Source organism: Macaca thibetana, chromosome 12 (assembly GCF_024542745.1).
Source record: "Macaca thibetana thibetana isolate TM-01 chromosome 12, ASM2454274v1, whole genome shotgun sequence".
Classification (NCBI taxonomy): Eukaryota; Metazoa; Chordata; class Mammalia; order Primates; family Cercopithecidae; genus Macaca; species Macaca thibetana.
Window position 1 is genome coordinate 73,712,320 of NC_065589.1, and position 15,907 is coordinate 73,728,226.

The window sequence follows — 15,907 nt, forward strand, 5'->3', positions numbered from 1 at the left end:
TCCCACTTTTTAATGTCATTGATTCATTAGAAAGATTGGGTGATTTGTCCTGTAGAATATCTCACATTCTGGATTTGACTAATTACATAATTGATCCATTTAATTTATCTTATCCCTCTTATTTCCTATGAACTGGTATTTAGACCTAGAGTTTTGATCGTAACAGGTGCAATTCTTTGGGTAAGAGTGTTTCAGAGGTGGAGCTGTGCGTTTCCTGTTGCATCACCTCATGAGGCACATGATATTGGGTTGCCCCACTTTAAGTGGATTCTGGCGTCAGCCTGAATCTTCTCTTACGAAACTCCCATCCTCCTTTCACCCAGTGGTTTTAGCATCCATGGGTAGTTGTTCCATAAACCCATTATTTCTTTAAGGGTTATGAAATGGGCACTTTAAAATTCTAGTATTCCTGCCACATTTATTAGCTGAAGTTTGATGAAGACATTTCCCTTGTCAGCTTTTGTGGGTAATTATAATCTACAGGATAAATACCTTTTGCTTGTCAATTTTCAGAGTAATGAGTTGATGACACAGGATAATTAAGTTTTAGTTTAGTTTAGTTTAGTATTATATTGAACTCTTTGATCTTTATGTATTTGATAAGTTTTAATACAGTGCTGTCAACTGTTCTTTTTAGTGCCCAGTTGTCCAAACTTAGGCCAATGGGAGTCCTTAAGTTGGATTTTCTGTTCTTTGACATGACCCCAATCCATCTTCTTACAGCTCAAGCTTGTCTTATATTTCCTGTCCCAGTCCTGGAATTAGCCACTTTTCCAAGGAGACCTTATTCCCTTTGTGATTCTTAGAAATTATCACAGGGTTGAGGTGCTCATTCCTACTTAGCTTTCATTGCTTCTAGTCTTTTTCAATGGTCAGAGCTAGGAAATACAGCTTTTAAGGAAAAAACTTTTTTTTTTTCTTCTTTTCTGAGATGGAGTCTCACTCTGTCGCCCAGGCTGGAGTGCAGTGGCATGATCTCAGCTCACTGCAAGCTCTACCTCCCGGGTTTACGTCATTCTCCTGCCTCAGCCTCCTGAGTAGCTGGGACTACAGGTGCCCACCACCATGCCTGGCTAATTTTTTTGCATTTTTTAGTAGAGATGGGGTTTCACCGTGTTAGCCAGGTTGGTCTCAATCTCCTGACCTCGTGATTCACCTGCCTCGGCCTCCCAAAGTGGTGGGATTACAGGCGTGAGCCCCCGCGCCTGGCCAGAAAAAACTTTTTATTGATATTTCTCATTTAAATTTAAGATTACAGGTTGTTTACATTTTAGATTTTATAATCACATCTCTTCTCATGCTTAAAATCATGGTTTCTCTTGACATGAATATAGTTACTTGTTTGTTTTATTATATAGTAATTTCAAAATGCCTATAATAATTTCAACATTATTATAACCACTCAAATAATACTATTAACACTAAATCTACTAAATGCAAGATTCAGAAGTCCTTCATTTCTTCCTCTCCTTTCTGCTTCCTCTGTACTCTTCTCAATCTATCCAGAGAGATGACAATTTTTGTTAGTTTATCTTTTCTTTGTTGTTTTTGTTTTTAGTAGAAGCATCTCTCTCTTGCTACACACACACATACACTTATATTGTCATTTTTCTTACACAAAAGATAGCCTACTGTTTTGAATCTTGCTTTCTTACTATTAACAATATATCCTGAAGATTATACTGTCATTACTTATCAGTATATAGAAATCTTCTCTATTCCTTTAATAGCTACATATTACTCCATTGTGTGGAAATGCCATAGTTTATTTTACCAAGAGTTGGAACTCTCGTTGATACTATTAACTAATGAAAACAGTTGATTTAAGTTACAAATCAGTATCTCCTCTCCCTTCTCCCCAGTATCAGCTGGAAATATGTCTTTTTACTATAGAGTCTATAAGTAACATAAGTATCATGAATCCTGCCTTTCTGATAGCTTTGAAAATGCCGCCCTCCCAGTGGTTTGATTTCTACAATAGATCTGTTAGCATGGATACTGTTCATAATACATATTTGGTGGATATATTCCAAATATTTATCTGGTTGTCTTTTTCAAGCTGATCGCACTTGCCAGTCTGGATACACGACATGTCAGAATTCAAATATTTGTATTCCTCGCATTTATTTGTGTGACGGAGACAATGACTGTGGAGATAACAGTGATGAAAACCCTACTTATTGCAGTGAGTAAGATAAAACTGCTTTTCTTTCCATTGTTCCAGAGATGCACGTTGTGAGCTAATACAAAAATATGAAGCTTGCGTATCTGGGCTGATTTCAATTGTCATTTCACATTGACCTTCTAAGTAGAGGTGGTAGGCAGCTGCTTTCGTATGTGGTTGCATGGGTATGAGAAACTCTTTCTCTCTGTTCCCTGGCTGGAATTCCCAGACCCCGAATATTTCTTCCAGAGATCTGCTACTATTGGAGAGCCATTTCTCCCAGTGTTGAAAGCCTTTCACCTTCATCTACTTAGGCAGAATTTGCCTGTTAAACCTTCATAATTTACTCTTAATATTATTATAGTGGCTATTAGAAACTGAAAACAATTTTTTTTTTCAGACAGCCTCACTCTGTCACCTGGGCTGTAGTGCAGTGGCATGATCACAGCTCACTGCAACCTCCACCTGCTGGGCTCAAGCCATCCTCCCACCTCAGCCTCCTGAGTAGCTGGGATTACATGCATGTGCCACCACACCTGGCTAATTTTTGTATTTTTTGTAGATATGGGGTTTCGCTGTGTTACCCAGGCTGGTCTGGAACTCTTGGGCTCAAGCGATCCACCCGCCTCAGCCTCCCAAAGTTCTGGGATTACAAGTGTGAACCACCGTGCCTGACCAGTAACTGAAAGTATCTTTATATCTCCTAGGTACATTTGAATTTCAGAAATCTCTATTTCATATTTAGCAATTTGGTTCATTCAAACAATTTCCTGTATTTATAGCTCAAATTAAAAAGCCTTTCTTAAGTTTGATAACTTTGAGACTATTACTATAAATAGTTACATAATTTAAGGATTTAGTGATTGCCCTTCCCTGTTCTGGGTATATGTAGTTAAACTCTTGTCAATGGTCCCCTCCCAAGAAAACCAAAGGACATCATAATTATTTGCCACCAAGCTAGGGTACAGCACAGGAAGAGGAATCTGTTGTAATAACAGCAGCACAAGGAAGCAGAATTCAGGATGCCGCCACCAGATAGGGCTAGACAGATAGGAGTTATTGCTGACTTTCTGGGGACCTCTGCTTCCATGTCGGTTCTCCTCTGGCAAATCATCAGATATCAGGGGCCAAAGCAAGAGAGCCTCATAGACCAGAATAATTGCAAGACTTTAATTAGATGTGCACCCACATAACAATTTGGAAAATGCATATGACCAGAGCTACCTAAAGTTACTCGAGAAAAGAGTCAATGTTCAAACATAGGCAGAGTTTCCCACTTACTCAACTAAAAGTCTGGTATTCCAAGGATGAATAAGAAGATAACTTTGCCAACTTTCTAGAATTATTATCTAACATGGCTAAAAGGTTGTGTGTGGAGGGAACTTAGATATGGTCATATTATTGTTTTGCTTTTAATTATTATTGCAATGGAATTTATTTAATTTTACATTATAGTAGAAAAAATAAAACCAAGACTTATAATTTGTGATTTCATTTATCACAAAGATAGTTCTTTGGTATTTCTAACAAATACAATTTTTTTTTTTTTGATTTCTGGAATCCAGAAAAACAATTGGGGAATTGGGGCAGGACTGACTTCCTTCTGTCTCCTGTACTTCTCCCTCCCCACAGAAAGCTTACACAAACACCCCTTTTCCAGGCTCAGTCTTCCTTTTTTGGTAACTATTATCTAGCTCAGAGATAGAGGCAGGTTAAGACTGATGGGAACATGCTTGCGTTTTGCTCATGGGTTTTATCTTCTTTCCCTCCTGCAGCCACTCACACGTGCAGCAGCAGTGAGTTCCAATGCACATCTGGGCGCTGTATTCCTCAACATTGGTATTGCGATCAGGAAATAGATTGTTTTGATGCCTCTGATGAACCTGCGTCTTGCGGTAAGAGAGTAAGCAAGCATGAAAAACATCACGATGCAGCTAGACAACTTCAGTCTCTTCCAACCACTTCAAATACAGACCAGGGTCATGACTGCTGAATGCTTGCACTTCCTGTCCTAGCTTTCATCTGGAATGCTGACACTGCTCAGCGGATATTCATTAAAGACCTGTTGGTGCAGAGCACGGTGTGGGGAGCTGATCAGGATGTGGAAGCTGCTGATTGATGCTGATAAAATGAAATTATATTGGTGATGCACCTAATACAGTGCTTAGCTGGTAGAACTTAATTTTAGTTGACTCTCAATTGAAGTTTCTGAATTTGGTTGAGTGCTGGCCCAGAAAGCTGTCAGAAGACCCAAAAGTGATTGGAGTAATATACTTGCGGAAGGAGCATATTAGGGGCATGCATCCTCTTCCTGTTCTGTCTCTGTGCACAAGAGGCCCAAGAAGTTGCAGGGGCCTTTGGTTGTATTCCTGGGGACAGTTATGCCCTGTTTACATTTGGAGTCTGCTATTGGCCTTCACAAATTCTAATCTATATCCGTGCACATGTTTTACATCGTTGTAAAAATATAAAAATACAATCTTCTACTTTGCTTTAAAAAACCTGTCAATAAATCATATTGCTATTTAGGAGTCAGAAAACTATGGCTGTGGGCCAGTTGCCTGTCTTTATAGATAGCATTTTACTCAAATGCAGCCCCATAACATCTATGGCTGCTGTCCTTCTACAATGGTTATGTCCAGTAGGTGCAACAGAGACCATAGGGCCTGTAAACCTAAAATATTTACTACCTAGTTAAGAAAAAGTTTGCTTATCCTTGTCTTCATACTCCTTTTAATGACCATAATATTCCATTGAGTGGTTATAGTATCATCAAGTTGACTGCCTCTATTATTAAACATTAGGTTTCTTTTATTTTATTTTTCTATTGTATATATTGTTGCAGTAAATATTAACACCACATTTAAAACATTTTATTTTCAGGATATTTTCTTAGGATCATTAGTATAGTTTTATAGCTGAAGTCAAACTATTTTTGATTCCAATTTTCTCTCAGGTTTAAATTCTGTGTTGGAGAGTGGTATATGGAGTGCTTCACTAAGTTCTTTTTCCCCAACACTGAAAGTTTTATAGAAAGCAAAGGACACATAGAGTTTTGAGGACCTGTAGAGAAAATAATTAATAACTACTAGATGAGTAGAATAGTCTTAGAGATTGGTTCAAATGTGTGAATTATTGGTTCAAATATATGAAGAATTAATATGACTTTTTAAACTTCTCTATGGTGATGAGAATCATAGTAATAGCAATGAGTACCAATGACCTGATCTATTTAAATAAAATTTAAGCATATAACCTACATATGAATATGTCCTCATTGTAGTAAAATAATAATATTCAGAAATATATTTTAAAGAAATAATACTATGTGCAAAAAAGTAAAATTTACATTTTTTCATCCTTCTCCAATCCCCTCACTCCTCAAAGATAATCACTATTAAGGATGGGTGTGAATTCTCCTTACTTTTATCTTTTATATATCTTACTTTACTTTTATATATCTTGATATATAGTTTAAAAAAAACAGATGGGGTGTTACTATACATATTTTCTGCAATTAGCTTTTATTTTTTAAGCTTAATATCATGTCAGCAAATGCAGACCTGCCTCATTCCTGTACACTGCCAAAGAATACTTTGAAATATGAATGGTCTCCATGTATTTTTATCCTTTTCCTAGTGGTTGGACATTTAGGTTGTTTCCATTTTTTCACTATGAAAAACAGTGCCAGGATGAACATCCTTTTAGAAACCTTTTTGTGCACATGTGGAAAGATCCATATAGTCTAGATGTCCACAAGTGGTGCTGCTGTGTCAAAGGGGATATATCTCTTCAAGAAATCTGGGTCAGGCCGGGTGTGGTGGCTCACGCCTGTAATCCTAGCAGTTTGGGAGGCCGAGGTGGGCAGATCACGAGGTCAAGAGATCGAGACCATCCTGGCCAACATGGTGAAACCTGTCTCTACTGAAAATACAAAAATTAGCTGGGCGTGGTGGCAGGTGCCTGTAGTCCTAGCTACTCGGGAGGCTGAGGCAGGAGAATCACTTGAACCCGGGAGGCAGAGGTTGCAGTGAGCCGAGATTGCGCCACTGTGCTCCAGCTTGGTGACAGAGTGAGACTGTCTCAACAACAAAAAAATAGGTCTGGATCAATGTACACACTTTTCATAGCAACTTCTAAAAGAGCCTGTTTCTTCTTACTGTTATGATTAGGCTATGTCTTTATCAGTTGCAATTGTATTTTCTCTCGCCTTAGGCTAATTCCAGTACACCCTGGGTTTGGGAGCCTATGACACCTTGATTAGTTAAATAGGAACATGTGGGGTTAGGGTTAAAGAATCTGAATCAGTGATGGCTAATTTGAAGTGGAAGAGTGACTTATTTTCATTCAGTATTTATTGAACAGCCATGTTCTAGGAACTTTTGGGCTGTGCCAGTGAATAAGACAACAATCCCTGCCCAAATGGGCTAATATTCTAAAGAGGGGAGACAGGCAATGAATCAGTAAATTGTCTAGTATGTTGAAAGATGGTGGTAAGTGTTATGGAAAGAAGGAAAGGGAGCAAGGAAGCGGGGATGGGGAGTGCAGGCCAGGGAGAGTTTGCACGAAACAAAATGGTTTTGGATGAAAAGTAGATTTTAAAATAGAAACGTGTGAAATAGTAGTTAATTCCTATCTTTCCTGGGAAAAGAAATGTTCTTTCTCTACCATACCCATAAGGGAATATTGTATCTCATTTTAGTCACCAAAGATAATTAGGGCTTTGCACTGTCAGTTGACTGCTTTTACCTCAAACTGTTGGTCACTGGTACTAGTCTTATTGGAGGACTACCCTAGATGTGTATAATAAAATAATGCTCTGGTTCAGGTTGTCTAGACAACCCATGCTCCAGCCAGCTTGTCTCCAGATTCCTGGACTGCAAACCACTCTTTTCACTGAGAATGCTATTGATCTTTTCAGGTCACCCTGAGCGAACCTGCCTCGCCGATGAGTTCAAGTGTGATCGGGGGAGGTGCATCCCAAGCGAATGGATCTGTGATGGTGATAATGACTGTGGGGATATGAGTGATGAGGATGAAAGGCACCAGTGCCGTAAGTGAAGCTGATTAATTCCTCTGCAGAGTCACATTCCAGGGAAAGGCAGTAGAGTTGTTTTTCTGTGTTTGGAGAGTACGATCGAAGATTTCTATATAATTGAATGGACACTGATAGAATGTTACCTTTGTTTCTCCATGCTGGGAGTGTTTGATATCATCCACTTAAATGCTTCAGAGTAATGAAAAATGACTTTATGTTTACTTTCTTTCTCTTACATTTGGCTAATGGACATAACATCCTACATTTCTAGGGGAAAAAAAAAAAAAACAAACACCCACAAATACTTGGTTGGCTACTTTATTTTTTATTTTTCATTTTTTGAGACAAGGTCTTACTCTGTTGCCCGGGCCAGAGTGCAGTGGTGGGATCATGGCTCAGTGCAGTCTCCACCTTCCAGGCTCAAGCGATCCTCCTATTTCAGCCTCTCAAGTAGTTGGGATCATAGGCCCACCACCATGCCTGGCTGATTTTTTATATTTTTTTGTAGAGATGAGGTCTCACTATATTGCCCAGGCTAGTCTCAAACTACTAGGCTCAAGCAGTCCTCTTGCCTTGGCCTCCCAAAGTGCTGGGATTACAAGCGTGAGCCACTGCACCCAGTGGTTGGCCACTCTTAATAGCAACCTTCACAGTATAACAATGGACTGCTTCTAGTTTCCTTCGTCACCTTAAAGCCGTATGGAGGGAGGGGTGTTACGCCTCTTGAGTAGAAAGTGGAACATCATTTTCATTACCAACAGGGTATGGAAGTCTTAGCTAGTCCAAGAATTAATCAGAATGTCTTTCTATGGTAGGGCAATAGACTCAGTGACTCCTGCTGCTTGCATCTGATGGCACCCTCCTGTGTTGTAACTGTGGGGGTGGGTCACAACTCCACATTTACTCTATCCACCCTGTCCACGGACGTGGGTGGTTGACAGCTGCACATACATGGATTGTGGCGTGTGCATTTTTCCCAGCTGTCTTTACCAACATCTCCTTCTTTCTTTTGTTTCCTATTCACCCACAATGAGACTGGATAAAACACCTGTTCTTTTATTTTGTGGACACTAATGACTCGATGTCAGTATCTCATCTCTTTCCTCATAGCATCATGGTTTCTGACAACTCTGTTAGCATATGCCTTTCCTCTCCACCCCAATACTGCTTGGGGTGGTAGCTATAATGTAGTTGAAAAAGCACCAAATTTGGAGGAGAAAGACCTAGATTTGAAGCCCTAGCTCTTCACGTAGTTCTATGACTTTGAGACATCCAGTTAACCATCTTGGGCTTTAGTTTTCTCATCTATACAACTGGTGTAAAAATACCTATCTCACGTTGTGCTTATGTGATTATACTTTGTAAACTAAAAAAAGTTACCAAAATATAAGGCGTTTGGTGTCCAATTAACAAAATGGTCGTGGCTTTCTGAAGCCCTAAGGGAAAAAGTATGACCATTCTAATGTATTTTATGGAAAAATAAATGAGTCGTTTTATTATATTGATTTCTTTGAAAAAGCCAGGGTCCAAAGCAATTAAAATGGAACCTTTGGAGATATTTGTATTATGATCTATTATTATAGTAGCAATGTAATTTGTCTACGTGTTTTCCTCCCATTTCCTTTCATCCTTAGAATGGTAAGTAACATTAAAGCAAAGAGAATTAACTGCTGCACTGAGCTCTCGTGCTTTCTGATTCTTGCATGCTTTGGTTTCAGATAATCAAAATTGCTCGGATTCCGAGTTCCTCTGTGTGAATGACAGGCCTCCGGACAGGAGGTGCATTCCCCAGTCTTGGGTCTGTGATGGCGATGTGGATTGTACTGATGGCTACGATGAGAATCAGAATTGCACCAGGAGAACTTGCTCTGAAAATGAATTCACCTGTGGTTACGGACTGTGTATCCCAGAGATATTCAGGTGAATTGAGGATTCAAAAGTTACCCAGCAAGCCTCAAATGTCCATGGGAGCTGGGCTCATTACCTATTAGGCACAGTGGCCACAGTGCCCAGGGCCTATGTTGCTTTTGGTGGCCTATGAAAATGTTTGGATTTCTTTTAAAATCAAGAGGAAAAAAAAACCTTTTACATCAAAGAAAGTATTTTAATATATAATATTAACATATCTGGGTTTATACCAGTATGACTGCATTAAAATGAAAAGAAGTTAGATACTTAAATAAATTGTTAATATATAATATCATTAACAATTTAAAATTAAATACAATTTTTGATATTTTTATGGAGGAAGGAGCCCAAGAAGGCAAAAATGCCTAGGGCCTGTGAAAGACAGAATCTGGCCTTGCAAAGGGGGCCGGGGAGATTAGTGGAGAGGGCTTGAGATAAGAATTCTTTCTTGAAGCTAGTGACCCGCTTAATTTTCCACTTGGAATAGAGGCATTGGTATTACAAGAATGGTTTCACTCTCCTTTCTCTGCTATAAGAAAAATAACAGCATAAGCATGGTGATAAATAGAGCTTGGCTCTTAGGCTCAGGGTCAAGGAGAGGCAGGTGGAGTGAACTGAGACAGTGTCTCCAACTAAGGATGCAGACATTGATCAATATCATGCAGGAGGGCTGGGAGGCCAGATTTTCTGATGCAGTTTTTGAGAGAAGTTGGAAATCTGGATTTTCATATGAAATAGTCTGATTTTAAAGCTGGAAGCAAATTTTAAAATTCTTAAAACACTGTGTGGGTCAAACAGATTCGGCTCACAGCCTGCTGGTTTGGGGGACCTCTCCTGCAATGTTCCACTGTTTGACTTCTTACCTCTTTCTCCAAATGAGCCTCTTCAAACAGTTCATATACATTCTTAACGTCCCAACTTCTCGTCATCTCACTTAACAAATACTTGGATTATGGAAGGAAATGGAGAAGAAGAACAATTTGTAAGTTTCAATCCTGATTGACTAGGAGAATAGTAAGAGCATTAGCAAAAGTAGGGGAGTCCAGAAAGGAGCTTGCTCAAGGTGGAAGGTGAGTTTGACATAGTAGGACTTCCTGAGGTGAAAGTATGTCTTAGGCATTTGGGCACAACTGGAGCCATGAAGAGGTACTGCTTGTGCCAAGGACTGTTAAGGGACACACAGGCACATTGAGAGCAACAGGAATGGCCAGTTTACATCATGCGAAGGAAGACAATAGGAAAGATATACTAAGTAGGCACAAGATCAGAGCAGCAGAGTCGCAGGGGCCATTGACTGGAGGGGCGGACGGCTCATCAACAGGCGCTAATGTACCACTGGAGTCCAGTGTGGTGTACGATTGTGTGTTTATTGTGGTGGTCCTGAGGAAGAAGGAGGAGGTGAAGGAGCAGGGACTCAGCAGTAATTTAACAAGTGGATAAATGCTATCAAGAAAATATACTCTGTGCGTGATTCATCCTCTGATGAGTGGACATTGCTGAGAGGTGGCAGTTTGTGAACTGACAATCCAAAGACATTGAAGAGATGGAGCTGCCTTCTTTTGTAGTAGAATATGCTTTGTATTTAAGTAATAGGGATGTAAAGTGTAGATTTTTATTTTTTGCAGCTAAAGTGGATAATTCTTTGTCTGTATTTTCTCCCTACTGCTCAAGAGTTCTATTGTGTTGCACTTCTATAGTTTTTGTGAATTTGGTAAATAGCTAATAGCATTAGTCTTAGATGTAAATATATTCTGAATACCTAGGCTTAGACTCTAGGCACAAGAACTGTAGCAGGTGTTGATTTTGATCAGACTCCAAGTTATCTCCTTTATTCCTCCCATTCTGAGCTTTCTGGGTTCTTCCTTTATCGTTACTATGACCTCACAGCACAGTAACATTTCCTCCCTCCCTTTCTTTCTTCTTCCCTTGTTCCTTCCTTCACTTTCTCTCCCTTTCTCTCTCTCTCTCTCTTTCTTTTTTTCTTTGAGATTTCTGAATTTCCTTGGAAAGGGATATAGTAGAAGAGAAAAAAAAATACTGTTTGTTTGAAAACCTGAGCTATCAGCTTTTAAATAAGTCCAAAATCTGTGTGTCTGGAGTAGCCTCCACTAGGTGTGCTGTTAGTGTGCATCTCCTTGCTTGCTTGGCAGAAAGTGTGCTCTCCATTTTGTACAGTGGGACAGGAGATCATTTTTCCTATTGACTTTTTTTTTTTCTCTTGACTCATTACTGATGCTGCTGAAAATCATAGATGATAAGACTGAGGGACGACAATTTGGTGGTGAGCGAGAATACTGACTTGCAATAGTGTCTGAAAGCTTGGTGATTTGCTTGGTGACTTGTTTTTCCTCATACATTGGATCTAAATTAGAGAAAGGAAAGCACTGGTGTTTTCAAACCATTTGGAAATGAGTTAAATAGCTCCCGGGAGACCAAATGGAGCCGAGCCAGTCTGCCTTGACCACAGCTTTCTTCACAATTACGTGCACACATTTTGCTGTAAATCATGTTGACAAGGCCCTGGGTTTATGGATGGCAGTGCTGGTTAGCAGGCCTGGTTATAGGTCAGTCGTAAAACTGACCACATTCACCGTTGTTGCCTTCACATCTCGTAATGCTCTATGTGTCACTCCTATGCTTTCTATGCTAAATTGTTCAAAACCATTAGCTTTGTTCATTCCTATCAAAGATTCCTTTATGCTTATGTGAGACCCCCTTTAGACATCACAACTTTTATGGGATCTTGGAGTAATATGGAGAAGAAAGGCCAGTTTGGCTCACAGAACTTCAGGAAACTATATTGTTATAATGATGCCTGTGTATGTTAGGTCTCGAGATAGCTTCTAGTACTACAGCATGCCTTCTTCCTTGGCCAGTGTGCCATACTAACCTACTAGCTTGCTTTCATTTACATCACCATGAAGACTCACATCTCATGATAGATGGCAAGAGTGTAATGAAAGATGGAAGGAACAGGACTAACAATGTAAACGTTATTCCAGTGGGAAGATATGTGTTCTTAGAGGACACACCCAATAATATTATTTATAATATGTAGCACTCACCCTATGAGTATCCACTTGGGTATGGGCACTTTTATCATGTGATTACCCAGTACATTGCCAGTACCCACTGGCTATCTCATTATCTGTTGAACATAGATAGTGCCAGTGTTCATAAGCTGTCTCATAGATCTGATGTATACCAAAATTACAAAAGTTGTATTTAATTAGTTTATCAACTAAGGGAAAAATGAATACAATTATTTTTAATGGCTATAGACCTCCTAATGGTCTATAGCTATTAAATGGTAGCATTTAATGGTAGCATTTCTAATGGTAGCAGCCAGCCCCTGAGGAAGTTGTATGGAATGCCAAATATTGGATTCTTCTGGAATTGGTGATTAGTGGGGTAGATGAAGATGTTGGGGGAAAGGGGACCAAGGACACTGGTGATCTTTTTTTTATTATTATATTACTTTAAGTTCTAGGGTACATGTGCACAACGTGCAGGTTTGTTACATATGTGTACATGTCCCATGTTGGTGGGACACTGGTGATGTTTTTAAAATGGTTGATCTGGCATTTAGGTAGACGGAGAAGGAAACAAAGCTCCAAGTGGGTAACAGTTGAGGTTTATTGTCAACCTCTCTAAAAGTGGTACTGGATCTCATGATACAGGTGTGACCGGCACAATGACTGTGGTGACTATAGTGATGAGAGGGGCTGCTTATACCAGACCTGCCAGCAGAATCAGTTTACCTGTCAGAACGGGCGCTGCATTAGTAAAACCTTCGTCTGTGATGAGGATAATGACTGTGGAGATGGATCTGATGAGCTGATGCACCTGTGCCACACCCCAGAACCCACGTGTCCGCCTCATGAGTTCAAGTGTGACAATGGGCGCTGCATTGAGATGATGAAACTCTGCAACCACCTGGATGACTGTTTGGACAACAGTGATGAGAAAGGCTGTGGTGAGTACAACAGAGGATTTGGGGAAAGGATACAGGGGAGACTGAATATGGATTCTTAACCCTTTATGACTTAGACTTTCCAACCTGTCCTCTAACTACAAAGTTACCATAAAATCACTATTCCTGGTATAGCAAAAGGTACCAAGGTTTTTTGGTATATAAGATGGGGACACACATTTTTTTGGACCAATTCTTTACTTAGATAGTCATTAGAGAGAACAGAAGATGGACAAATATTCAGGCCATCATTTAACATTGCCAAATAAGGTACTCGAGAATGAAGAGAACCATGTTGATTCTCTTGAATCCCTGTAATGACTTTTTGCCTGAAGCATCCCTCTGCTAGGACTCCTTGGCCTGTTCTTCATTTTTGTCCTCAGGTAATTGAATGGGAGAGTTTAATATCCCTCTCACCCCAACCACCGCAAGTAAAGCAGTTGAGAATCCATAACATGGGTATTTTTTGCTTAGCACCATCTCGAACTCCATAATATTGGCAATTCATCCTGTTTGTGGTGTTTAATCCTGGTAATCATTGTTTCATGTATGTTGGTATTGTCTCTGTAATAACAATTTAAATACTTTGAGAGAGAGACCATATCATTTCATTTATTTTGTTTTCTTTATTTCACTGGGTAATCGTCAGTACTCGTTGAAAGTATTTGCCTAATTGACCCGGAAGTATATAATGTAGTTTTTGTCCTTATATGAAAGATAAGATTCATATGAAATATCATTAAAATTAAATGCTAGACAGAAACTGCTGTGGAAATGTAGAGAAGAGAATATCTAGGCATAATATTAAAAAAATCTGTGCAGCAAACCACGATGGCGTGTGTTTACCTGTTATAACAAACTTGCACATCCTGCACAGATACCCCTGAACTTAAAATAAAAGTTGAAGAAAAAAAATGAAAAAAATTTAAAAATCATCTAAAACTGGCTTTTGTTCCATTATAAGAAAAACTTCTACAAATTTCTACCAAAGTTTCAAAAACCATTTAATAATTAAGAAAAACGTGTGCTATATTATACATTTATACAAAAATCATATGGAAGTTTTAAATGTTTAGTCCTAATTCATATAGATTCCCATTGCATTTTAATTAATTTTGCCTTACCTAAACTGTAAGAATTAAATTCCCAATAGTACAAAATTGAAATTAAAATTTTTAGTTTGAAGAGGAAGTGATCTCATTAGGTCTCTTCCAAACCTATGAAACATTCACTCTTACAACTAGAAGGAGTCCTAGTGATCTTCTGTACCCTCTTCTCTTTGCAGATGATAAGACTGTAGCCCATAGACAGGAAATGAATTGTTTGGGGGGTGCACGGTAAACTAGTGGCAGAGCTTGGTCTGATATTTGGATCATGGATTTTGCAGTGCATGAAGTTTTAATCTATTGCTCCTTGATGAATAGAGAACTAATAAGAACATGCACTCCTCCCTCTGTAGGTCATTTTTGGGTGAGGTTGCCCACGTGTTACAGGACCAGCCAGAGGGACATGTAGTGTTGTGTTGCACCTAGTGTTGAGCTGATGCCATCTTGTGAGAGGCAAATGTGTGTATCTCTTTGTGTTTCCGTGTTCAGTGATGTCACACTGGAAGCCTGAGCTTGACCATGGTGTGAGCAGTCACACTGGAAAATGCTACAAATCAGAGCATTTAGAAAATTTTCCCTGAGCCCTGTTTGACCAGCACACTGGCCAGCCTCTTTTCTTCTCCTCTTCTTTCTCATTTCTCCTATATTAGTTGTTTAAACTGCTGATGAAGGAGTAAGTTGGTGAGGAAGTTGAAAAATAGTGACTTTTCAATAATCCACAGTATTTGGAAGTCTCTGTTGTCTGTCTTAGCATGGTTCATTAAGAATTGGCTCTATTTAGTAGAATGTTGACTTTGAGCCATTATAGTGAGTTGGTTGTTGATATTTTAGGATCTCTAAGAATTGCCTTTTACCTACAGGTGTTAATGAATGCCATGACCCTTCCATCAGTGGCTGTGATCATAACTGCACAGACACCTTAACCAGTTTCTATTGTTCCTGTCGTCCTGGTTACAAGCTTATGTCTGACAAGCGGACTTGTGTTGATATTGATGAATGCACAGAGACGCCTTTTGTCTGTAGCCAGAAGTGTGAGAATGTAATAGGCTCCTACATCTGTAAGTGTGCCCCAGGCTACCTCCGAGAACCAGATGGAAAGACCTGCCGGCAAAACAGTAACATCGAACCCTATCTCATTTTTAGCAACCGTTACTATTTGAGAAATCTAACTATAGATGGCTATTTTTACTCCCTCATCTTGGAAGGACTGGGCAATGTTGTGGCATTAGATTTTGACCGAGTAGAAAAGAGATTGTACTGGATTGATACACAGAGGCAAGTCATTGAGAGAATGTTTCTGAATAAGACAAACAAGGAGACAATCATAAACCACAGACTACCAGCTGCAGAAAGTCTGGCTGTAGAGTGGGTTTCCAGGTAAGAAAACACTGATGAGCTTTTTAAAAGTTAAAAATTTAAAAAAAAATTCTAACCATGTTTTCATGTTGATAGGAAATTAATTTTTCAACTTGGGTTAATATGCAGATACATTCAATGTTTCTGCAGGTTTATTTTCTGCTTTGTATCTGATACTCAAATGAGAGATACAGAAGAGAATATCTAATTATTTTAAAATTTATAGTATCATTTTTATGGAAAGAGGAATTGCAAGGGAAGAGAATTCACTGTTCCTGGCCATTCACTTAACTGGAGATGATATGAAGGGACAATTCATGCATTCACCGGTGCATTCACAGTCGTCACTTCCTGAGTCCCTC

General features: G+C 39.2%; 1 protein-coding gene across 1 annotated transcript in view; it reads left to right on the plus strand.

The window, feature by feature from the left end:
• LRP2 (LDL receptor related protein 2) overlaps positions 1-15,907 on the plus strand; it is a 213,535-nt gene that overhangs the window by 142,573 nt on the left and 55,055 nt on the right. The window contains exons 45-50 of the mRNA XM_050750442.1: positions 2,060-2,185; positions 3,940-4,059; positions 7,086-7,217; positions 8,921-9,122; positions 12,791-13,086; positions 15,050-15,566. Coding sequence (XP_050606399.1) covers positions 2,060-2,185; positions 3,940-4,059; positions 7,086-7,217; positions 8,921-9,122; positions 12,791-13,086; positions 15,050-15,566 — 1,393 coding nt within the window. The remainder of the gene's footprint in view (positions 1-2,059; positions 2,186-3,939; positions 4,060-7,085; positions 7,218-8,920; positions 9,123-12,790; positions 13,087-15,049; positions 15,567-15,907) is intronic.